The sequence below is a fragment of the Palaemon carinicauda genome, chromosome 5 (assembly GCF_036898095.1).
Source record: "Palaemon carinicauda isolate YSFRI2023 chromosome 5, ASM3689809v2, whole genome shotgun sequence".
Classification (NCBI taxonomy): Eukaryota; Metazoa; Arthropoda; class Malacostraca; order Decapoda; family Palaemonidae; genus Palaemon; species Palaemon carinicauda.
In genome coordinates this window covers 124,852,029-124,876,088 of record NC_090729.1, presented here as the reverse complement: position 1 = coordinate 124,876,088, position 24,060 = coordinate 124,852,029, and the positions used below count along the sequence as shown (strand labels likewise).

At 46.8% G+C, this 24,060-nt stretch overlaps 1 protein-coding gene across 1 annotated transcript in view; it reads right to left on the bottom strand.

Annotated features, from left to right (window-relative positions):
- LOC137641472 (GPN-loop GTPase 1) overlaps positions 1-24,060 on the bottom strand; it is a 69,072-nt gene that overhangs the window by 18,555 nt on the left and 26,457 nt on the right. The window contains exon 2 of the mRNA XM_068374065.1: positions 16,952-17,136. Coding sequence (XP_068230166.1) covers positions 16,952-17,136 — 185 coding nt within the window. The remainder of the gene's footprint in view (positions 1-16,951; positions 17,137-24,060) is intronic.

Here is a 24,060-nt window from a genome sequence, read left to right as displayed (position 1 = left end):
TGGTTAAGACCCAATAAAAATGTATCAAACGGAAACTTCTGGGCTAGAAAGAGAAACTTTAAACTCCTTTCTTTCCCTAGAAGCTGAAGCAAGCGTATGAGAGCAATCGCAGTTAGCTGCCACGGAACTTTCTCTATTTGGAGGATGATCACTCCTTACACACAACACAGGAGGACTCCGTCGAGCATCTGTTTCCTCTACATGTAGGACAACGGATGAGGATCAATATCAAGGCAGATCATGAATGCCACACAAGGGCGTCCCTCAATACCAGGACAAGTACGCATTACACACACTAGTTTTGCACTAATTCTGTAACAGAAAAAAAGACAGAGATTAAACAAAGCAAGATAAACTGGAGGCCAGTAACACGTCCGATTGCTTCAGCAGCCAAAATATGAGTGGGATATCGGCCACAAGGAATATCATGCCAAACCGATATAAAGCAAGGGGATGCAGCCATAACCAGGCTGCAAGACCTTCGACAATTCTTCAACTCACCGTAACTAGCTTCACCAGAAGTAACCCATTTAAATGACTTGGTTTTTATCAGAGTAGAAACAAACTGGTAATCACTGGACATAAATTGGATCATTTGGCGCCAATGGGAGAAGTTTTTACCCGACATAAATGTCTTATGGCCCTCAAAAGATTAATGTATAAAAGATAAGGCAGAGGTCAAAGAACAATGCAATTTAAAGAATTTAGGAAGGTAGATTTAGACAATATATTAGGGCTTGTAAGATTCTTCTACATCAATACCTTCAGTTACCAGAATATAGCTTGCCAAATGCAATCAGAACCTCCGACAGAAAAATGGGTCAGCAGCTCAGATACATTATCAACACTGACTTTTTTTTTGACCAATCATTACTGTACTGCATATAGAGATTAAAGGTGTAGTTACAGCTAATTGAAGAATTCAATCAATTGGTAAAAAATTTAATTTTCATACCCAGCATCTGCATTTTAATGTGGTAATGTGTAAGCCGTGACAGTTTTGCAAGGCACTTTAATTTAAACCTTATCCATAAACAGCACCCTCTGTCTCATCACTACAAGCTGAGCTATCAGTCACCTCCCTAAAACTTCATAATATGATAAATTCAAAGATAATTTGTATTTTTCCTAACCATACAAACCTTAGCTATTTACAAAGGGTATTACTTTTAGCGCAGCTGAACTGACGAGCCAATAGTTTTTAACGAGGGTTAATTACCCCCGCGCTAGTTAGCGGGGGGTGGGGAAGGGTAGCTTGCTACCCCTCCCCCCTCCACACACCGGTGACTTGCTTCACTTCACTTAGAGGTAGGACTTGACTTGGGGGTCAGGGATGGCGGGCACATATGTGTAAATAGCTAAGGTTTGTATGGTTAGGAAAAATACAAATTATCTTCGAATTTGTCATTTGTTCCGTAACCGAAATACAAACCACGCTATTTACAAAGGGTGACTTACCCCTTAGGAAGGATGGAAAGTCCCCAGCCTTACTGACTTCGGCTTGCCCGGGGGCTCGATCCCTCAGTGAGCAGCACTAGAGAGAGGGAGCCCCTGTACCTCACAGGTTCCTAGCATCGCTAGGAACGAGTGGCCTACATAAGCAGTGTGAGGAGGAGAGTGTGACTCGTCCTATGAAGTTGACCTTGAGACCTTCAGATAGGAATTCTAGGATAGGACGTTCCCCATACCACCTCGTCAGGGTATGGGAGACGCAACAGTATTAAGCTTAATACTAGGAGCACAAAGAAGTATGGGTTACCTGCAGAGGTCGAGGTCAGCTATGCGAGGACCAGGATGCTGCTTCCCCAAGAGAGGGGAGAATGAAGAAAGAAGTAAGGGTCAGACATACTCTTTCATTCACGCAGACTAAGACCGGGTAACAACGCCCTCAACCTACTGCTACTTGTCCAAAAAGGAGCCTGAGGTTAGACCAGCTGTTGTGCAGCCACCACAGGGCCGATAAAGAACGTATCGAGGCTCCTGTGGGTCACGTCTTGCAGGTAGTGGGCTGTGAAGGTCGTTTGACGCTTCCAGACCCCAGCTTGAAGTACCTGCGTCACAGAGAAGTTTCTCTTGAAGGCCAGGGATGTAGCAATACCCCTGACATCGTGGGCCCGAGGGCGACGTGACGGAGGAGGGTCAGGATTCAGGGCATGGTGGATAACCCTTCGAATCCAAGCTGAGATGGTGTTCCTGGTGACCCTCCTCTTTGTCCTGCCTGTGCTCACAAACAAAGCTCGCACATGAGGACGGACTGCAGCCGTTTTCTTCAAGTAGTACCTCAGACACCTCACTGGGCATAGTAGCAGCTGGTCTGGGTCGTTTGTTACAGAACGGAGACTCGCGATCCTGAAAGAGTCGAACCGAGGATCCGGCACTCCAGGATTCTGAGTCTTAGCCACAAACTCAGGGACGAACCTGAACGTTACCTCCCCCCATCCCCTTGAATGGGCGATGTCGTACGAGAGACCATGAAGTTCACTAACTCGCTTGGCCGAGGCCAAGGCGAGTAGGAAAGCCGTCTTCCAAGACAGGTGGCGATCGGAGGCCTGGCATAATGGCTCGAAGGGAGGTCTCTTGAGAGACCTGAGGACTCCAACCACGTTCCAAGGAGGGGGTCTCACTTCCGACTGGGGGCAGGTAAGCTCATAGCTACGTATGAGTAAAGAGAGTTCTAGCGACGAAGAAATATCCACGCCCTTCAATCTGAAGGCCAAGCTTAAGGCTGAGCGATAGCCTTTCACCGCCGAGACAGAAAGGCGCATTTCTTCTCGCAGATACACAAGGAAGTCCGCTATTTCTGGAATAGTGGCATCGAGTGGAGAGATACCCCTTCCACGACACCAACCACAAAAGACTCTCCACTTCGCTTGGTAGACTCCCTCAGAGGACCATCGCAGGTGCCGAGACATTCTCTCCGCGAGGAGACGCTGGATAGTCTCCAGGCGTGAAGCCGAAGCGAGGCTACGGCCCTGTGAGGGACACCGGAGTGGGGTTGTCTGAGAAGCTCGTGTCGTGGAGGAAGCTCCCTTGGGAGTTCCGTCAGGAGTTGCAGAAGGTCCGGAAACCATTCCGCGTGATGCCATAGCGGAGCAACTAGAGTCATGGAACAGTTGACCGATAGTCTGGTCCTGTTGAGCACCCTTCTCATCAGACAGAATGGTGGGAAGGCGTACACGTCGATGTTGTCCCACCGTTGCTGGAAAGCATCTTGCCAGAGTGCCTTGGGGTCCGGGACTGGTGAGCAGTACAGGGGCAGCTTGAAGTTCAAGGCTGTCGCGAACAAGTCCACCGTCGGGGAACCCCACAAAGTCAGGACTTTGTTGGCTATCTGAGGATCCAAAGACCACTCGGTACTCACTATCTGCGAAGCCCTGCTCAGACTGTCGGCGAGCACATTCCTCTTGCCAGGAATGAAGCGAGCTGATAGTGTTATCGAGTGGGTTTCAGTCCACCTCAGAGTCTCTACTGCAAGATGGGATAGCTGTTGCGAAAAAGTGCCTCCCTGCTTGTTGATATAAGCCACTACCGTGGTGTTGTCGCTCATCACCACCACGGAGTGACCCGCCAGGGACCGTTGGAACTGCTGAAGAGCCAGAAAGACGGCCTTCAATTCTAGCAGGTTGATGTGTAGGCACTTTTCTGATTCTGACCAAAGGCCTGAGGCCCTCTGGTTCAGAACGTGCGCCCCCCACCCTTCTTTTGACGCGTCCGAAAACAGAGTCAATTCCGGGGGGAGGACGAGAAGACTCACTCCCTTCCGCAGGTTCTCGTCGGCCAGCCACTACCGCAAGTCCGTCTGTTCCAGAGACCCCATTGGGATCAGAATGTCCGGGGAATCGGATCCTTGATTCCACCGGGACTTGAGCTGCCATTGAAGGGATCTCATCCTGAGGCGGCTGTTTGGAACCAGACGGGCCAGGGAGGATATGTGGCCTAAGAGACGCAACCACGATTGGGCGGGGAGTTCTTTTCGCCTGAGGAAAGGGTCCGCCACCCTCCTCAGCCTTGCTATCCGGTCGTCTGATGGAAAGGCTTTGTGGAGATTGGTGTCTATTAGCATGCCTAGATAAACCAGTCGTTGGGACGGCTGCAGAGAGGACTTCTCGAGGTTTACCACGATCCCCAGATCCTGGCAAAGATCCAGAAGCCTGTCTCGGTGCCGAAGAAGGGTCGACTCCGAGTCTGCTAGGATCAGCTAATCGTCTAGGTAACGAAGGAGACGAATGCCGTTCCTGTGCGCCCAAGATGAAATCAGGGTGAACACTCTGGTGAACACCTGAGGAGCTGTGGAGAGACCGAAACACAGAACCTTGAACTGGTAGATCTTGTTGTCTAGGCAGAATCTCAGGTACTTCCTGGAAGACGGATGGATTGGGATCTGGAAGTACGCGTCCTTTAGATCCAGTGTACACATGAAGTCTTGTGGTCTCACCGCAAGTCTGACCGTGTCTGCTGTCTCCATGCTGAACCGGGTTTGTTTGACAAACCTGTTCAGAGCTGAGAGATCGATGACGGGTCTCCAGCCTCCAGTAGCCTTCTTTACAAGAAAGAGTCGACTGAAGAAGCCTGGGGAGCCGTCCACGACTTCCTGGAGAGCACCCTTCTCGAACATGGTCTCGACTTCGGCCTGAAGGGCCAGCCCCTTTGCCGATCCCATGGCATAGGAGCTCAACGACACTGGATTCGCTGTCAGGGGAGGTTGAGATGACGTGAACGGGACGTGATAACCTTGGCCGATCACTGAGACCGTCCAAGCATCGGCCCCGTGTTGCTGCCACCTGCGGACGCAACGCTGAAGGCATCCCCCCACAGGTGGACACGCAGGGGGACTGCCACCCCTAGGGCTTGCGGCCGTGGCCGCCACCCCTAGGAGTCTTGCCTCCCCTGGAGGACTTACCGCCCCTCTTGACCTTGGCTGGAAAGGGCTGGGGCTTAGACACCACTTTCTTAGCTGCCGGTGCCTGTTTGGGAGCCTTACGAGGCTGTTGCTGCTGTTGTGGCGGGGCTGGAGGCTTATAGGGCCGAGTTGTAAGGGCCCTGTGGAGGAGGGAGTCCGTGCTGGATTTCCTCCACCTCTCAGCCGTTCGCTCCAAGTCTTGAGGCTCAAACAGGCTCTCCCCCAGAAGGGAAGCATGTCGGAGCCTACACACATCTACGGCGGGGACCTTCGGATGGAATCTCTCGGACACAGCATCGCGACGCTTCAACACCGAGTTGGCCCACAGGGTGGTAACCTGGTGCGCCAAAAACTCGATGGAGCGGGTGCCCGAGAGCAAGAAGGTCTCTAGGGCCTTCCTATTGGTCTCCTTGGACAAGTCCTCCGATCGCAATAGGATGCCCAGAGATCCTAGCCAGAAGTCCAGCCACGAAGTGGCCTGCATGGCACACTTAGCGACCTTCTCGTGGTTAAGGATTTCTGCCGCCGAGAACGACACCTGCCGGGCAGAGAGTTTCTCCAGGGGAACTCCCTTCGCCAGCTCCTCCACAGAGTGATGGAGAGGAAGAGCGAGGTTGTGCTCACCCAGGATCTCGAAATACCTCCTCTGCTGAAGGCGAGGAGGAGGGATAAGCTTGTTCCCGGCAGTGGAACGACTGGAGGAGGCAAGAAGTGCGAGCTGAGCGTTGGCCCTAGCTCTGGCACTCTTCAGCCCCCGAGACCAGGGCAGAGCTGCACTGGTCTTAGGGGCCTTCCGAACGTCAAACACTTCATCCAGAATCGTGTCTTTGCCTTCACGGGGGGCGATGACTGGATCCGTAAGTCTGTTAAGTGTCCTTATCAGGCTTAGGACCTGCCAGAAGGCATGTTCGGACTCTTGCTGTTCTCCTCCCTGCGGGCTGGCAGCTAAGTCTCCTGCCCCAGGAATCTCTTCCTGGGGTGGTGTCATGGGTAGATAGAATAATATAGGAAAGAATGTTAAAACACGTGATTTTTCTACTCTTAGAGAAGCAGAGAGAGAGAGAGAGAGAGAGATAAGGTCCCGCTATTGTTTATTGAAGCTGCCATCGTCAAGTTATGTGCCTAGGTTGGAGGTCTTTGAGCACAACGAGCCCCTGTCTATAGAGGACCAAGGAACCCATAAGAGAAGATTAAGTGTGTTTGTCGCCGAAGAGAAGTACATTAGCCGAAGGAGTCAACTTTATGAAATTTGATTACACCAGCAGAGCGTTCGTCTAGGTGTTATCAGCGGTTTCAAGGAACACCAATGAGGATGAAGAAACGAGAAAATTTCCTTATATGGACCTGTCCATAGTTAACCCCTCCCATACAGGGATATATAAACTTCCACGCGATCAAGAAAAGGACACAGTACGAAAAAGAGACGAGGAAGAAACCCAAGAAAGGAGAGAGAGAGGGCGAACAAGCTGAGTGAAGGAGAGAAGGCGTAAGGACGAGAATGCAGACGTAACCAGCTTTGTCCGAGATGTCCTAACGAGTTGCCTCCCGCCCTCATTACCCCCGACGAGCCGCCAGACCTGAAAACATCTCCGTTCCTGTCAACCGTCGAGAGCTGCTGCGAAGAGTAGTATATTCTTTTTGTGTTATTTATCTACCATCTTGACTGTTCCCCTATTTGCTGGAGTGTAGTTTAATCAAATGATTCTCTTTGTTTAGTTCAGTGCTTCCTAAGTACTCAATCAAGAAACATTCACCTTTGACTAGTTGTAAATAAAATTATGTTTTCCTTTGCGAGTTTTCTTTCTATATTTCCTATTGTTTCTAATTGGTTGTAGTTGAAATGTCCCCATTTCATTAATTAATTCAACAGAATCTGGTTCGATCCCCACGAGGATCGTAACAGTTGGCGACCTTTGCCAGAATTTTCGACTACATAACCAATTGAAACAGGGAGAATATAGAAAGAAACAGAATGAGTGCGGTTACGAGAGATTTGATAGAATCAGGTAAACTTCTTGGTCTAGATGGCGATGATCTCCGTGATTATGTTATTAAGAGAGAACAGGAAACGTTTGAGAGAGATGAAAGAGCAGCTGAAAGAGAAGAAAATGAAAGAAAGCGAGAAGAAAATGAAAAAGAGCGTAAGCATGAGTTAGAAATGGCTCGTTTAAGACAAACTCTTCATAACAGTCGGTCAGGTAGCAGATCAGGGAGTAATTCATCTTTAAATAGTGACACTGATAGTTTAGATATGAGTGCAGTGCTTAAACTTATACCGAAATTTGATGAGGAAGATGTTACGAAATATTTTATGTCTTTTGAAAAGTTAATGAACAGAGTAGGTGCTCCTAAAAGACAGTGGACTTTGTATTTACAATCAGTTTTAAGTGGTAAAGCACATTCTGTGTATAGTTGTTTGTCTGTGGATGAAAGTAAAGATTATGAAACTGTGAAAGAAACCGTACTTAGTGCATACAGATTGGTACCAGAGGCGTACCGTAAGAAGTTTAGAAGTTTGAAGAGAGATGATACTAGTACTTATGTAGAGTACGGAAAGAAGTTAGAAAGGTCGTTTTGTGATTGGTTGACTTCCGCTGAAGTCGATAATTTTGAAGATCTCAAGAACTTAGTTTTGTTAGAAAGTTTCAAAGATAACATATCTCCAGACATCAAATTATATATAGAAGATAGGCGTGAAACATCTTTTGCCGGTGCTACTAGATTAGCAGATGAGTACAGTCTCACACATGGTTTAAGTGGCAGTAAAAAGAAAAACGATCTTTTGTCAAGTAAGGCACAACATAGTAAAAGTAGTTCTAGCAATAACGATAATAGGAACAGGGATTATTATCATTATTATTGTTACACGTGTGGGAAGGAAGGTCATATTTCTCGGTACTGTAGGAGCCAATGGGCAGTCAGTAATTCAGAGGTCATTTGTTACAATTGTAATAAGAAAGGTCATATAGCTAGGAATTGCACAGTAGAAAGTACGAATGTGAAAAAACCTGTGTCACTAGTTAATAATCTTTCTTCAGGAAGGAATAATCTCTTGAAAGAAACGAGGAAACATTATGGTGAATTTTTGTCTGAAGGTTTAATTTCTTCTCTTAAAGGAGGTGATTCAAGGGAAGTAGTTTTGCTTAGAGATACGGGAGCGGCCGTATCACTCGTTAGGAGAGAGAGTGTACCAAGGAATGTAATAATCAGCATGAAAGAAAAAGTTATGCTAGGTGGGTTTCCGAACACTTGTGTAGTTTGTCCTTTGTTAAAGATGAAATTGGAAAGTCAGTTAGTAACAGGAGATGTAAAACTAGCAGTCGTGGATACTTTGCCCGTAGACGGCGTTGACATTATTGTTGGCAATGATTTAACTACCTCCAAGTGTGTGAATCCTATTTTAAGTGAAGTTCAAGTGCCTGAGATGATAGTAACCAGGTCAGGATTAGATACAGATATTGACTACGGTCATAGGTTGTTCGAGGATTCGAACGTAGGTAATAGAGGCAGTGACGATGAGCTTAGCATGAGTGTGGCTGAGGAAACTGACTTTACGAATGTTGATGATGTGAACAGAGATGATGATGTAGCTGTCGAAAGAAGTGATGTGCAGATTAGTGTTTCAGAAACTAGCTTATTGAGTAAGGATGAACTAGTTAGGATGCAGAGGGAAGATGAAACACTAACTAGAATTTTTGATTGTGAATTGGATGATGAACCTGAAAATGTTTGTAAGGAAACATTTAGTTTAAAAGACGAACTTTTGTGTCGCTATGTTCGTCCTAAGACAGGTAGCAAAGAGGAGGTCATAGAGCAATTAGTAACTCCTAGGAAACTTCGTGAATCAATTTTGAAATTAGCACATGATGAACAAGGACATTTAGGAGTAAATAAAACATTCAAGTGTATAACTAAAACGTACTTTTGGCCTAAAATGAAAAGTGATGTGAAGAGATATGTTTCAAGTTGTCACGAATGTCAAATGGCTGGCAAACCTAATCAAGTAATTCCCCGGGCCCCGTTATGTAATATCCCATCGGTAGGAGAACCTTTTGAGAATGTCGTAATTGATATCGTAGGCCCTTTGCCCAGGAGTAAGGGAGGGAATATCTATCTATTAACAATCATTGATAGACTAACACGATATCCAGAAGCAATCCCAGTAAGAAATTGCAATGCAAAAACTGTAGTTAAACGCTTGCTGAACTATTTCTCTAAATTTGGACTTCCTTGCGTTATACAGAGTGATAATGGTAGCAATTTTGTATCAAAGTATTTCAGAGATAAAATGAAAGAGTTAGGGATTAAACTTGTAACTTCCACCCCCTACCACCCTGAATCACAAGGAATTGTTGAACGTTTTCATCAAACGTTGAAAAGTTGCTTAAGGAAGTTGTGTAATAATTTTGAGCATGATTGGGAAGAAAAGTTACCTTTTGTCTTGTTGGCTTTACGATTAACTCCTAATGACACCACGGGATTTAGTCCCTTTGATTTGTTGTTCGGTCACACCGCTAAAGGACCTTTAGAAATTTTAAAGTGTAAGTTAATGCAAGAAGAAGGTAGAAAGGATTACATACAGAATATCGAAAATCACAAAGAGGATTTAAGGAAAGCCTGGCAGATGGCAAAAGAAAATGAGAGCAACCGTCAAGGGGAAACTAAAAGAAAATACGATCTTAAGGCTAAAGACAGAATTTTCCATGTGGGTGATAAAGTCTTAGTATTAGTCCAGAAAGAAGGTCCCTCATTATCTTATAAGTTCGAAGGTCCATTTCCTATCATAGAAAAAAGGGGAAATTTGAATTACTTAATTGATATGGGTAAGCGTAGAGCTAAGTGGTTGCACATCAACTTGCTAAAGAAATATAATGAACGTCCAATGCCAGTTGTAACAGTGTCGCAGAGAGAAATTACTTTTGAGAAGAACTCTGATGTTCTTAATAATTTCACGTTGTTTAATTCTAGCTTAGAGGAAGAAAAAACAAGGGAATTATTCAATGTATTTTCAAATTATCCAGAAACTGTTAGTGATAAATTAGGTTTGACTAATCTTTTAGAACATGATATTGAGTTACAGGACACAAAACCCATTAGACAAAGTCCTTATCGTCTAAGCCCAGAAAAAACAAATTCAGTCCGACAGGAAATTAAGTATATGCTAGACAATGGTTTGATTGTTCCCAGCGAAAGTGACTGGTGTTCTCCAATAGTTCTTGTTAAGAAGGAAGATGGATCAGATAGGCTGTGTATTGATTTTAGAAAAGTGAATAGTGTTACGAAACAAAGTAATTTTCCTCTCCCCAGGATAGAAGATTGTTTAGATAAAATAGGAAATGCTAAGTTTATTTCTAAACTTGATTTGGCCAAAGGTTATTGGCAAGTACCTTTAAGTAGTCGAGCACAGAAAATATCTGCTTTCATAACACCTTTCGGTAGTTATGAACCCAAAGTTATGGCTTTTGGTCTACGAAATGCAGCGAGTACTTTTCAAAGATTAATGAATAGAGTTTTAAATGGAATTGATAACTGTGTTGTGTATTTGGATGATCTTGTAATATTTTCAGATACGTGGGAGCAACATTTACGCATTTTAGCTAAAGTATTGTCAGCACTTGAAAAAGCAAAACTTGTTTTAAATCTGAAGAAATGTGAATTCGGAAAAACTTCGATCACATATTTGGGTCATAAGGTAGGTCTAGGTAAGATTTGTCCAAAAGATGGGAACATAGAAGCTATCATCAACTTCCCAATTCCTACCAGTAAAAAACAGGCAATGAGATTCATCGGAATGATTTCATATTTCCGCCGATTTGTTCCTAATTTTTCAGAAATAAGTGCTCCAATTACTAATCTTTTCAAGAAAGGACGAAGTTTTGTATTTGATAATGACTGCATCGAAGCTTTCAATAAGTTAAAGGCCATAATGATTCACGAGCCTGTACTAATGTTGCCCGATTTTAGCAAGGAATTTAATTTAGCGATAGATGCAAGTGACATTGGAATAGGAGGAGTTCTGCTGCAAGAAGTGAATGGGATCAAGCACCCTGTGGCTTATTATTCGAAGAAGTTAAATAAAGCACAGCAGAACTATTCAACTATTGAGAAGGAATTGTTTAGTTTAGTATCAACTTTACAACATTTTGAGATTTATGTACGTAGTGGTCATGTTTTAACTGTGTATACTGATCACAATCCATTAGTTTACTTAGATAGGTTTAAGAATAAGAATAAACGTCTCATGCGTTGGAGTTTGGAATTACAAGACTATGATTTAAAGATAGTTCATATAAAGGGAAAGAATAATGTAATAGCCGACAGTCTTTCTAGAGACTTTTCAGAATGATATGGACGTTTGTTTCCTTTCTGTTTTTGTGTTTTTCTTCTATCAACACGTAAGAGTGTGTTTTGCTTTTGGTTACATGATACGAGAGTAATGAAGTAATTGTCTCTCAGTTTAGGGATAAGAGATTTTCTCCTTTGATAGCTTTGTTTAAAAAAAGATAAAATCAGTAGATTTTCCTTTTTTTTTCTTTTAGGGGGACGTGTCATGGGTAGATAGAATAATATAGGAAAGAATGTTAAAACACGTGATTTTTCTACTCTTAGAGAAGCAGAGAGAGAGAGAGAGAGAGATAAGGTCCCGCTATTGTTTATTGAAGCTGCCATCGTCAAGTTATGTGCCTAGGTTGGAGGTCTTTGAGCACAACGAGCCCCTGTCTATAGAGGACCAAGGAACCCATAAGAGAAGATTAAGTGTGTTTGTCGCCGAAGAGAAGTACATTAGCCGAAGGAGTCAACTTTATGAAATTTGATTACACCAGCAGAGCGTTCGTCTAGGTGTTATCAGCGGTTTCAAGGAACACCAATGAGGATGAAGAAACGAGAAAATTTCCTTATATGGACCTGTCCATAGTTAACCCCTCCCATACAGGGATATATAAACTTCCACGCGATCAAGAAAAGGACACAGTACGAAAAAGAGACGAGGAAGAAACCCAAGAAAGGAGAGAGAGAGGGCGAACAAGCTGAGTGAAGGAGAGAAGGCGTAAGGACGAGAATGCAGACGTAACCAGCTTTGTCCGAGATGTCCTAACGAGTTGCCTCCCGCCCTCATTACCCCCGACGAGCCGCCAGACCTGAAAACATCTCCGTTCCTGTCAACCGTCGAGAGCTGCTGCGAAGAGTAGTATATTCTTTTTGTGTTATTTATCTACCATCTTGACTGTTCCCCTATTTGCTGGAGTGTAGTTTAATCAAATGATTCTCTTTGTTTAGTTCAGTGCTTCCTAAGTACTCAATCAAGAAACATTCACCTTTGACTAGTTGTAAATAAAATTATGTTTTCCTTTGCGAGTTTTCTTTCTATATTTCCTATTGTTTCTAATTGGTTGTAGTTGAAATGTCCCCATTTCATTAATTAATTCAACAGAATCTGGTTCGATCCCCACGAGGATCGTAACAGGTGGTACGTGGACATTCCCCTGGGTAGTCGTGGGTTCCTGACGAATCCTTGCAGAGGATTTAGGGACGGTCTTGGAATCCTTGGGTTCCCTCCTGGGAGGGATACAGGATCCCAACAACGAGGTTCGAGGGGCCCCTTCCTCACGAGACGATTCTCCTGCCTGAAGCGAAGTCTCCCCCCCTGGTGCCGAGGGGAAGACTACCGCCCCACTGGACTCACCTGAGGACGGAAAGGCCTCGTCCACGGGAGAAGGAGAGAGTACTCGTGCAGGAGAAGGGACCTTCGAGACCGACCTCTTGGGAACCAACTTCGCCCTAGGGGAAGTCACCACGAAGTCCACTCCTCTCTTTCTCTTCAGCGTAGGAGAGACAGCCGCTGGTTTGTCACCTGGCCGGCGAGTGCTGGTTTCATAACCCTCACTAACGCCCGTGCCAGCGGACCAAACCAAGTCTGCTGCTCCAAGGACACAGAGTCCGAAATCCTCGCTAAAGAGAAAGGGATCGGGCGATCCTTTGGAGTGGACACGACGGTACCTGCCTGAAAAGAAGGTGGGGAAGAATGCTGTACTGACCTGTCTTCGTCCTGCACTACCAACCTGTGCTTGGATGGAGGTGATCCCGAGTGCCGTCTAGGAGCACGCGTCCCTTCTGCTACCACCGGCTGTGGAATTCGTCGCGAACGATGGTCGCGCGAGGGCGAATGATCGCGCGGGCGCACAGGCGAGCAGTCGCGCGGGCGCGCAGGCGAGTGGGCGCGAGGGTGGGCAGGTAAATGAACACGTGTCCGAGGCGACGAACGCAAGCGTTGGCGCGACGGCGAGGGATCGTGCTGCCGCGTAGGTGAGGAAGATCGCTGGCGATGTAGATCCACAGGCGATCGATGACGAGCTGGTGAGTGCAGTCGCTCAAGTTGGCGATGGCGCGATGTGGTATGTCGACGCACTGGTGTGCGATGGTGAGCAGCATGCGCAGGTGAATGACCGCGTAATGGTAAGCGATGGCGAGCAGCATGCGCAGGTGAATGATCGCGTGATAGGGTGCGATGGTGATCAGCATCCGCAGGAGGGCGATCGTTCAGGGTTGTGCGATGAGGAGCAGCATGTGTAAGCGGGCGATCGTTCAGGGTTGTGCGATGGCGAGCAGCATGCGCAGGTGAATGATCGCGTGATGGGGTGCGATGGTGATCAGCATCCGCAGGAGGGCGATCGTTCAGGGTTGTACGATGAGGAGCAGCATGCGTAAGCGGGCGATCGTGCAGGGTCGTGCGATGGCGAGCAGCATGCGCAGGAGGGCGATCGTGCAATGGCGAGCGATGGCGAGCGGCATGTGCAGGCGGGCGAACGCGCAATGGCGAGCTAGAAGCTGGCGAACCATGTTCCTTCAGGAGCGTTGGCGAACGTCGGCGCGTTAGTTGTCGCTGTTGAATAGGCGATACTAAGATCGCCTGTGCGCGCTGGCAAGCAGGTGAACGCTGGCGAGGAGGTAATCGCTGGCGCGTAGGTGATCGCTGGCGAGCTGGTGATCGCTGGCGAGCAGAAGGTCGACGCGTGTCCTGTGAGAGGACAGGTGGTGCGGCGCGTTCACGAGCAGGAACGGGAAGATCGCTGGCGCGTTGGCGAACATGTGTTTCTGACACACGCGCAGCACGATGTTGCATAGACACAGGACCAGGCAGATGGTGAGCAGGGAGTTCAGCAGGAACTAAAGGGTGGTCAGAGACCGCAGGGCGATGGTCCTCAAATGAGCGCTGACAGTCGGAAGAGAGCTGACGAGCAGGAGAGCGCTGGCGAGGGGGGCGAACATCAGGAGAGAGCCGACGAGCAGGAGAGTCTTGGCGAGCAGGAGATCGTCGACGAGCAGGAGAGCGCTGGCGAGCAGAAGATCGCTGGCGAACAGGTGAGCGCTGGCGAGCAGGAGAGCGCTTGTGCGCTAGCACTGCTCGCATAAGGGAAGAATCCCTTAGCCCCGAAGGGACCGTTGCCCGTCGGGTGACGAGTTCTCCAGAAGGCGAAGATCCGGTAGGAGATGGTGAGCGGTCTGCAGAGAGGTTCAAGGAGGGCGGAGCAGTAGGTTGAGGCTGACGAGGAGAGTCCCCCCCCGGAGGACGAAGACCCAAAAAGGCGTCTCTTAGTCCCCCTGTAAGGGGAAGGGAGGCCCTTGTGGCGTAGAGGGTGGTGAGCCTTACGGCGGAGGCGGCCTCGGGGGAGATCGTCGGGACCATCGGTCCTCCGAAGGGGAGTCTCCGTCAAAACACTTCCCTCAGAAGGAAGCTGAGCAGCAGTCGAGACCGAAGGACTCACTTCCCCCTTCGAAGGATGTACGGAAGGAGGAGGAGAGCCTTGAGCACCATCACCAGCAACAGCACCTGCGGCGGAAGGCCCAGCCACGTCGGAGGCCTCTGTCACCACGACGTCGACAATAGACAGAGGGTCTACCTCTGCTACCACCGGCGACTGCTTAACAGCGGCCCCCAACGAGACAAGGTCAATAAGAGCGACCCTGGAGGGCAAGCCCTTAAGCCCCAGGGACGACCAAATCTGTAAAAGATCATCACTGGATAAGGCATTATTAATAACCTCCCCCGGAGGAGGAGGGGGAACCGCCTCGCTATGGGAGGCGACGCCCTCTCCCCCCACCGAAGGTAGGGAAACAGAACAAGGGCCTGCGCTCCCACTCGGACGACTCTCCTTAGGAGGCGGCCGAGGGGGAGCTTCGGAGGAGGTTTGGGCGGCGGAAGAAGTGTCCCGAGAACCTTCCTCCTTCAAGGCTAACCCCGGAGGAGAACGGTCTCTCTTGGACTTCTTCTTACGCCTACGGCCAAACCTCTCCCACTGGGAGGCAGACCACTCCCTGCACTCACGGCACATGTTATCCTGGTCACACCGTCGGCCCCGACATTGAGGGCAGAGGGTGTGTGGATCCGTATTAACGTCCGACATGAAAGTCCCACAAGGACGGCCGGCAACTCCAGGGCATGTACGCATAGTAAAGAAAATAACTGAAGGTCAACTTCCAACCAACACACACGCTGAAAAGAAAAAGCAGAAAATTAAAGGCTGTCACGAAGGCGATGAGCAGACACGTCTGATCACCACCGAGCCAAAAGTGAAGTGGAGCAAGTCACCGGTGTGTGGAGGGGGGAGGGGTAGCAAGCTACCCTTCCCCACCCCCCCGCTAACTAGCGCGGGGGTAATTAACCCTCGTTAAAAACTATTGGCTCGTCATTTCAGCTGCGCTAAAAGTAATACCCTTTGTAAATAGCGTGGTTTGTATTTCGGTTACGGAACAAACTGTATTTGGTGTCAATATTCACACAAGACTTTGGGATCACTAAAGCTACCAAGAAACCAAAGGGGAAACAAGGTTAAAATTCAGCACAGTTAAGTGCGCACATGATAAGGAAGCTCAGGTAGCTGAACAAGTTAAGCTGGCATGCTCAACCTGGAGGGATCACAAGCCTGGCCGGGACTCCGGGGAGACCCTTCCAGCAACTCCTCAGGTAGGCGAGAAGTTGCAGAGGATGCTTCAGCAAAGGGTACAAGACCTTCTGAAGCGAATGCCACTCCAGAGTCTCAGGAGAATGGGTGGTGGTGGCCAACCCTTGCAGAGGCAGATGTGCACTCCCACTGCGGCCCAAACTTCAGCATCTCCAAAAGCCGTTCCTTGGAGGGGGAACATGAAAACCCCAAGGATGTCCAGAGTTGGTACAGTGTCAAAAGAGAGATAGACTTCCCCTCGGCTGTTGGCGGCTCTGCTTCAAAAGGGAAAGTGACGGGGCACTCTGTACCTGAGAGTTGTCTGGGAATCGAACGGTCATAACTCTTACTTTCCTCCAGTGGAGACCATACAAGCAAGAGTCAGCGGGGAGAAGATGAGGCGCTAGAGAGAGAAGTCAGGACTTCTTTGACCTCTAGGGAGAAAAATACCTTTTAGACTTCTTCCGTCACCTACCATACCACTCCCACTGGGAGGATGGCCACTACCGACACTCTCCAAAGGGAGAAGCCTGAGTACAGGAGTGTCATGTGCATGCAGGGCAGCCCTCAATACACCAGACACACCTGGAAAAGAGAAAGAAGAAAGCAAAGTGAGTTTATAGCCAGCTTTATTTTTTAGGCTTTATGGGAGAACAAAGAAAACAAAAACAAAAGGGATGTAACACAATGGCTGAGTGTGTGAGCGGGGTGGCTAGTCTAACAAGCTCTAATTAGCAGCAGGTTGTCATACCTCGCATGAACAGTTTATGGATAGTTTCCAGCTACACCGGACCAATATAGCCATAGTACAGAGCTAAAGGTTTGTATGTGTGTAGGAACAAAGAAACAGTAGAATGGAAATTTCATAAGAGGGTACATGAATAGCAGCAAAAAATAGGTCAATAAGAAAGGTGAAAGCTACAAGTGAAGCAGTCTCATTTGGTAGTTTTGATAATGTAATTTGTAACGCAGACCATGACATAATTTGAAGAAATCATCAAAACACATTTGTAAAGAATAGATTTATACTTTGTATGGACAAAAAGGTAAGCAATACACGCTTAGTATAAATACTCTTATTTCTGAAGATTATGATTAAAAAATGACTTACCTAATTTTCTGACGAACATAGCAAAGACCTTCCTCCTCTAAATCCTTCTTGATGTGCTTAATGTTACCCATCTGACGTTTTGCTTCCTCTTCTTTTCTCTGACCTTTCAGCAGTTCATACTCAGTTCTGTAATCTTCATATTCAATAGCCGCTTCATCAATAATCTTCATGAAATCTTCCATACCCTAATGAAAAGGTGATAAGCAATGTGTCATGTCAGATACAGAGGCCAAGAATGAAAACGAACCTAAAAGCTATCTTACATGAAATGAAAAATATTAATACAAAACTACATTTTCTATATACTTTCATCTTCCAATTAAAGGGATATTTGTAACATGATTTATCAAAATTGTCTTCAGTTTTGTCCCCTATCAGTAAAATTTCTGTCTAGTCTAAGTCTTGGCCTTCCTAATGGGCTTCAAAGTAAAAATTCCTATTGTTAAAATTTCCTGAACAATATCCAAACTTTCTCAGCCTTTGAGATTTCAGTCTACCATAGCCTTTAGACACCATACATCTCGGCAACTTTCTCATCCGGTGGCTAATCACTGATACTTGAAATATAAAGGCTTTATAAGGAGGTACAACAAAGGGATGGGTAACCAGTGCCTCAACACATCATCTACCTTGTTGGTTACTAATAACTGTTCATGTTGTACTGTAGTTTTGTTGCTGTGCTCACATGTTAAAATTTTCTTTTCTTAAGTTAAAATGGCCTGGCTGGAAAGTTCTCCATCAAGAATAGTCATCAAATGATTAAGAAAATTACAAACTTATATATAATTTGTATTTTTTTCTAACTAAAACAAACCTGGAGTTATTCATTATGGATATTCTTTCGGCAAAGCTGGAAGGTAGCCAATTAAACTTTTAGTGTGAGGTGGCAACCCGACACTGGGTAGGTTTGGTTTGGCTTAGCAAACAAGCTTGTTGCAAATGCAGATGATGCAACAATTTACATCAATTCCATCTCCTGAATATAGATCTGGAGTTGCTGAATACCTTAATAGATCTAGCTGAAATCAGTGCATGGTGCAAACTATGGGGCATGAAGTTAAATCCTAACAAAATTCAAAGTATGATTGTAAGTAGGTCAAGTACAGAGACTCCTCAACATTCAGATCTAAGCATTGATTATGTTTCTTTAACTCTGTATGACTCCTAAAATTTTAGGCGAGATTCTCGACATCAAATTTACTTTTGAGAAACACACAAGGTCTGTGTCTTCTTCCATTGCACAAAAATTTGGCTTATTAAGAAAGTCTTTTAAGATTTTTGGTGATCGATCTATTCTGAAGAAGTGTTTTAATTCTTTCATTCTGCTTTGTTTTGAGTATTGTTCTCTGATCTGGTCTTCAGCTGCTGATTCTCATCTTAATTTCTGATTCCTGATCTGGATATTAATTTATGACAAAGTCGTTCAATTAGTTCGTTATGCTGTTCGTAATACTAGACATGCAGTTAACTCTAATAGACAGACCTTCATCATTAGGCTCAAATTCCAGCTGTGACCAAGTTGTGAAATGATCTTCCTAATTCGGTAGTTGAAATGATTGGACTTCAAAAGTTCAAACTTGCAGCAAATGTTTTTATGTTGAACAGGCTGACATAAGTCTTTATATAGTTTATATATGAAATATGACAAATTCGTAGATAATTTGTGTTTTTTCTAACTATACAAACCTTAGCTATTTAATAGGGGTATTGCTTTCGGTGTAGCTGAAATGATGAGCCATTATTTTTAATGAGGGTTTACTACCAACACCGTTAGTTAGCGGGAGTAGGGGAGGGTAGCTTGCTACACCCACCCTCACACACACCTGTGCTTGAGCTCACTTTGCTTGGAGGTAGGACTTCAAGGGGGATAGGGCTGGCGGGCAAGCTTAGTTAAATAGCTAAGGTTTGTATAGTTAGGAAAAATGTTATTTTTATAATAAAATAAATTTTTGAATATACTTACCCGGTGATTATATAAGCTGCAGCTCTGCTGCTCGACAGAAAACTCTACGTTCAAAATCCGCCAGCGATCGCCATGCAGGTAGGGGATGTACATCAACAGCGCCATCTGTCGGGCAGGTACTCAGTACTCAATGTAAACACAGAACTCAATTTTCTCCTCGGTCCACTGGGTCTCTATTGGGAGGAAGGGAGGGTCCTTTAATATATAATCACCGGGTAAGTATATTCAAAAATTTATTTTATTATAAAAATAACATTTTTCAATATTAAACTTAGCCGGTGATTATATAAGCTGAATCACACCCAGGGGGGTGGGTAGAGACCAGCAATAATTGTTTACATTATTATGAGCTAAGGATTTTTTTATTTCATTTTAGCAGTTATTCAAAATAACAAACATAAAATAAATAAGTACCTGGTAAGGAAGTCGACTTGAACAATTACTCTGCCTTTTTAAGTACGTCTTCCTTACGGAGCCTCGCGATCCTCTTAGGATGCTGAGCGACCCCTAGGAGCTGAAGTATCAAGGGTTGCAACCCATACTACAGGACCTTATCAAAACCTCTAATCTAGGCGCTTCTCAAGAAAAGAATTTGACCACCCGCCAAATCAACCAGGATGCGAAAGGCTTCTTAGCCTTCCGGACAACCCAAAAACAACAATAAAAAACATTTCAAGAGAAAGATTAAAAAGGTTATGGAATTAGGGGAATGTAGTGGTTGAGCCCTCACCCACTACTGCACTCGCTGCTACGAATGGTCCCAGGGTGTAGCGGTTCTCGTAAAGAGACTGGACATCTTTAAGATAAAAAGACGCGAACACTGATTTGCTTCTCCAATAGGTTGCGTCCATTATACTCTGCAGAGATCTATTTTGTTTAAAGGCCACTGAAGTTGCGACAGCTCTAACTTCATGTGTCCTTACCCTCAGCAAAGCTTGGTCTTCGCCACTCAGATGGGAATGAGCTTCTCGTATCAACAGTCTGATATAATAAGATAAGGCATTCTTTGACATGGGCAAAGAAGGTTTCTTAATAGAACACCATAAAGCTTCTGACTGTCCTCGTAAAGGTTTAGTTCGTTTTAAATAGAACTTAAGAGCTCTAACAGGGCATAAGACTCTTTCTAGTTCATTTCCAACCATATTTGAAAGGCTTGGAATATCGAACGATTTCGGCCAAGGACGAGAAGGTAACTCGTTTTTGGCTAGAAAACCAAGCTGTAAAGAACATGTAGCCGTTTCAGATGAAAATCCGATGTTCCTGCTGAAGGCGTGAATCTCACTGACTCTTTTAGCTGTGGCCAAGCAAACCAGGAAAAGAGTCTTTAAAGTGAGATCTTTAAAGGAGGCTGATTGTAGCGGCTCGAACCTTTCTGACATAAGGAATCTTAGTACCACGTCTAAATTCCAACCAGGTGTAGCCAAACGACGCTCCTTCGTGGTCTCAAAAGACTTAAGGAGGTCCTGTAGATCTTTGTTGTTGGAAAGATCTAAGCCTCTGTGACGGAAGACTGATGCCAACATGCTTCTGTAACCTTTGATCGTGGGAGCTGAAAGAGATCTTTCTTTCCTCAGATATAATAGGAAGTCAGCTATTTGGGTTACAGAGGTACTGGTCGAGGATACTGATACTGACTTGCACCAGTTTCGGAAGACTTCCCACTTCGACTGGTAGACTCTAAGAGTGGATGTCCTCCTTGCTCTAGCAATCGCCCTGGCTGCCTCCTTCGAAAAGCCTCTAGCTCTAGAGAGTCTTTCGATAGTCTGAAGGCAGTCAGACGAAGAGCGTGGAGGCCTTGGTGTACCTTCTTTACGTGTGGCTGACGTAGAAGGTCCACCCTTAGAGGAAGAGTTCTGGGAACGTCCACCAGCCATTGAAGTACCTCGGTGAACCATTCTCTCGCGGGCCAGAGGGGAGCAACTAACGTCAACCTTGTCCCTTCGTGAGAGGCGAACTTCTGCAGTACCTTGTTGACAATCTTGAACGGGGGGAATGCATAAAGGTCTAGATGTGACCAATCCAGTAGAAAGGCATCTATATGAACTGCTGCTGGGTCCGGGATTGGTGAGCAATATATTGGGAGCCTCTTGGTCATCGAGGTTGCGAAGAGATCTATGGTAGGCTGGCCCCATGTGGCCCATAGTCTCTTGCACACATCCTTGTGTAGGGTCCATTCTGTTGGAATGATTTGTCCCTTCCGACTGAGGCAGTCCGCCATGACATTCAAGTGGCCTTGGATGAACCTCGTTACTAGTGAAAGGTTTAGATCTTTTGACCAGGTGAGGAGGTCCCTTGCGATCTCGTACAACGTCATAGAATGGGTCCCTCCTTGCTTGGAGATGTACGCCAAAGCCGTGGTGTTGTCCGAGTTCACCTCCACCACTTTGCCTTGAAGGAGGGACTTGAAGCTTTTCAAGGCCAGATGAACTGCCAGTAGCTCCTTGCAGTTGATATGTAACGTTCTTTGATGCGAGTTCCAAGTTCCCGAGCATTCCCGACCGTCTAAAGTCGCACCCCAGCCCGTGTCCGATGCGTCCGAGAAGAGAACGTGGTTGGGGGTCTGAACCGCCAGGGGCAGACCCTCTCTGAGGCTGATACTGTCCTTCCACCAAGTCAGGGACGACTTCATCTTCTCGGAAATGAGGATCGAGACCGCTTCTAGCGTCTTGTCCTTTTTCCAGTAAACAGCTAGGTGAAATTGAAGGGGACGGAGGTGTAGTCTCCCTAACGAAACGAACTGTTCCAGGGATGATATCGTCCCTATCAGACTCATCCACTGTCTGACTGAACATCGTTCCCTCTTCAGCATGTTCTGGATGCATACCTGGGCTTGACTTGTTCTGGGGGCCGACGGAAAAGCCCGAAAAGCTTGACTGTGAATCTCCATCCCTAAATACACAATAGTTTGGGATGGGACCAGTTGAGACTTTTCTATATTGACCAGGAGACCCAATTCCTTGATCAGATCTAGAGTCCACTTTAGATTCTCCAGACAGCGACGACTGGAAGAGGCTCTTAGAAGCCAGTCGTCCAAATAGAGGGAGGCTCTGATGTCCGCTAAATGAAGGAATTTGGCTATATTCCTCATCAGCCTCGTAAACACAAGAGGAGCTGTGCTTAGGCCAAAGCACAGGGCTTGAAATTGGTAGACAACCTTTTCGTAAACGAATCTCAGAAAAGGTTGGGAGTCTGGGTGGATGGGGACGTGAAAGTATGCATCCCTTAGGTCTAAAGAGACCATCCAGTCTTCCTTTCTGACCGCTGGTAGAACAGACTTTGTGGTCTCCATGGCGAACGTCTGCTTTGTGACAAAGACATTCAGCGCACTGACGTCTAGCACCGGCCTCCACCCTCCTGTCTTCTTTACCACTAAGAAGAGACGGTTGTAGAAGCCCGGAGATTGATGGTCCCGGACTTTGACTACCGCTCCCTTTTCTAGTAAGATAGACACCTCCTGCTTCAAAGCTCGTCTCTTGTGTTCCTCTCTGTACCTGGGAGAGAGATCGATGGGACACGTTGCTAGAGGGGGTTTGCGGACAAACGGGATCTTGTACCCTTCTCTGAGCAGCTTCACAGATTGTGCATCTGCGCCTCTTGCCTCCCAGGTCTGCCAGAAGTTCTTGAGTCTGGCTCCCACTGCTGTCTGAAGAAGGAGGCAGTCAGACTCTGCCTTTAAAGGACTTGGTACCTTTCTTCTTCCCACTTCTCCCTTCGGCACGAGCACCTCCTCTGCTGGAGGCTCTGCCACGAAAGGGCGGAATGAATCTGGACGCTGGAGTGTCCATCCTGGGTCTTGACACGGAAGGCAAAGGGGTGGCTTTGCGGGCAGAGGACGCAAACAGGTCATGGGTGTCCTTCTGAATCAAAGAGGCAGCAATCTCCTTAATTAAATCCTCTGGAAAAAGGCACTTTGAGAGAGGAGCAAAAAGGAGTTCAGATCTCTGACATGGTGTTACTCCAGCTGACAGGAACGTGCAAAGGTTCTCCCGTTTCTTGAGGACCCCGGATACGAACGAAGCCACAAGTTCACTAGACCCGTCTCGTATGGCCTTGTCCATGCAGGACATTATGAGCAAGGAAGATTCCTTGTCAGACGGGGAGATCTTCCTGCTCAAAGCTCCCAGACACCAGTCCAAAAAGTTAAAGACCTCAAAGGCTCTAAACACTCCCTTCAACAGGTGGTCTAAGTCCGTAGGAGACCAGCATATCTTAGAGCGTCTCATGGCTAGCCTGCGGGGAGAGTCTACCAGGCTTGAGAAGTCGCCCTGGGCAGAGGCAGGAACTCCCAAGCCGAGAACTTCTCCCGTGGCATACCAGACGCTCGATCTGGAGGAGAGTTTCGCAGGGGGAAACGAAAACGCTGTCTTCCCTAGGTCCTTTTTGGACTGCATCCAGTCTCCTAAAACCCGTAAAGCTCTCTTGGACGAGCGGGCGAGTACGAGTTTCGTAAAGGCAGGCGCGGATGACTGCGTACCTGAAGCAAACTCTGATGGAGGGGAGCGTGGGGCCGCAGACACAAACTGGTCCGGATACATCTCTTTGAACAGAGCAAGTACTTTCCTAAAGTCCAAAGAGGGTTGCGTGGTCTTGGGTTCGTCAAGGTCCGTATGTGGGTCATCAATGTGGGCCGCGTCGTCATCATCAGAGAGTCCATCATCTGAGAACTGAGGAGGAAGCGGCAAAGGAGTAGGAATCAGCTGGTCAGCTGAGTCCGGCAGCACGGGTGCACGCGTGACTGAATCGGACGCAACGTCATGGAACTGTTGCCCAGTCTGTGAACTGGCAACAACCATAGCAGCGCGGGGACGCATAGCGTCTACTCCAGACTGTGTAGTCTGATGTGGGCGAGCAGAGGTAACCACAATGGGTTGCAGAGGTTGACGCACAGCGTCAAAACAAAACAACTTAGACTGTTGTTGTACCTCGCGAACGTCAACGGAAGGTTCCGTGCGTCGCTGAACGTCAACATGCGGCTGGCAGCGCATGGGTGGCGGGACTCTCTTAGCTGGAGTGCGGTCGAAGGTTGCCTCAGCGTCCCCAGGACGCACAACCGTGGGTGGTTGTAGGCTAGAGGTTGGTGCAACGTCAACCTTCTCCGCACGAAAGTCCTGCATCAATGACGTTAACTGAACCTGCATGGTCTGCA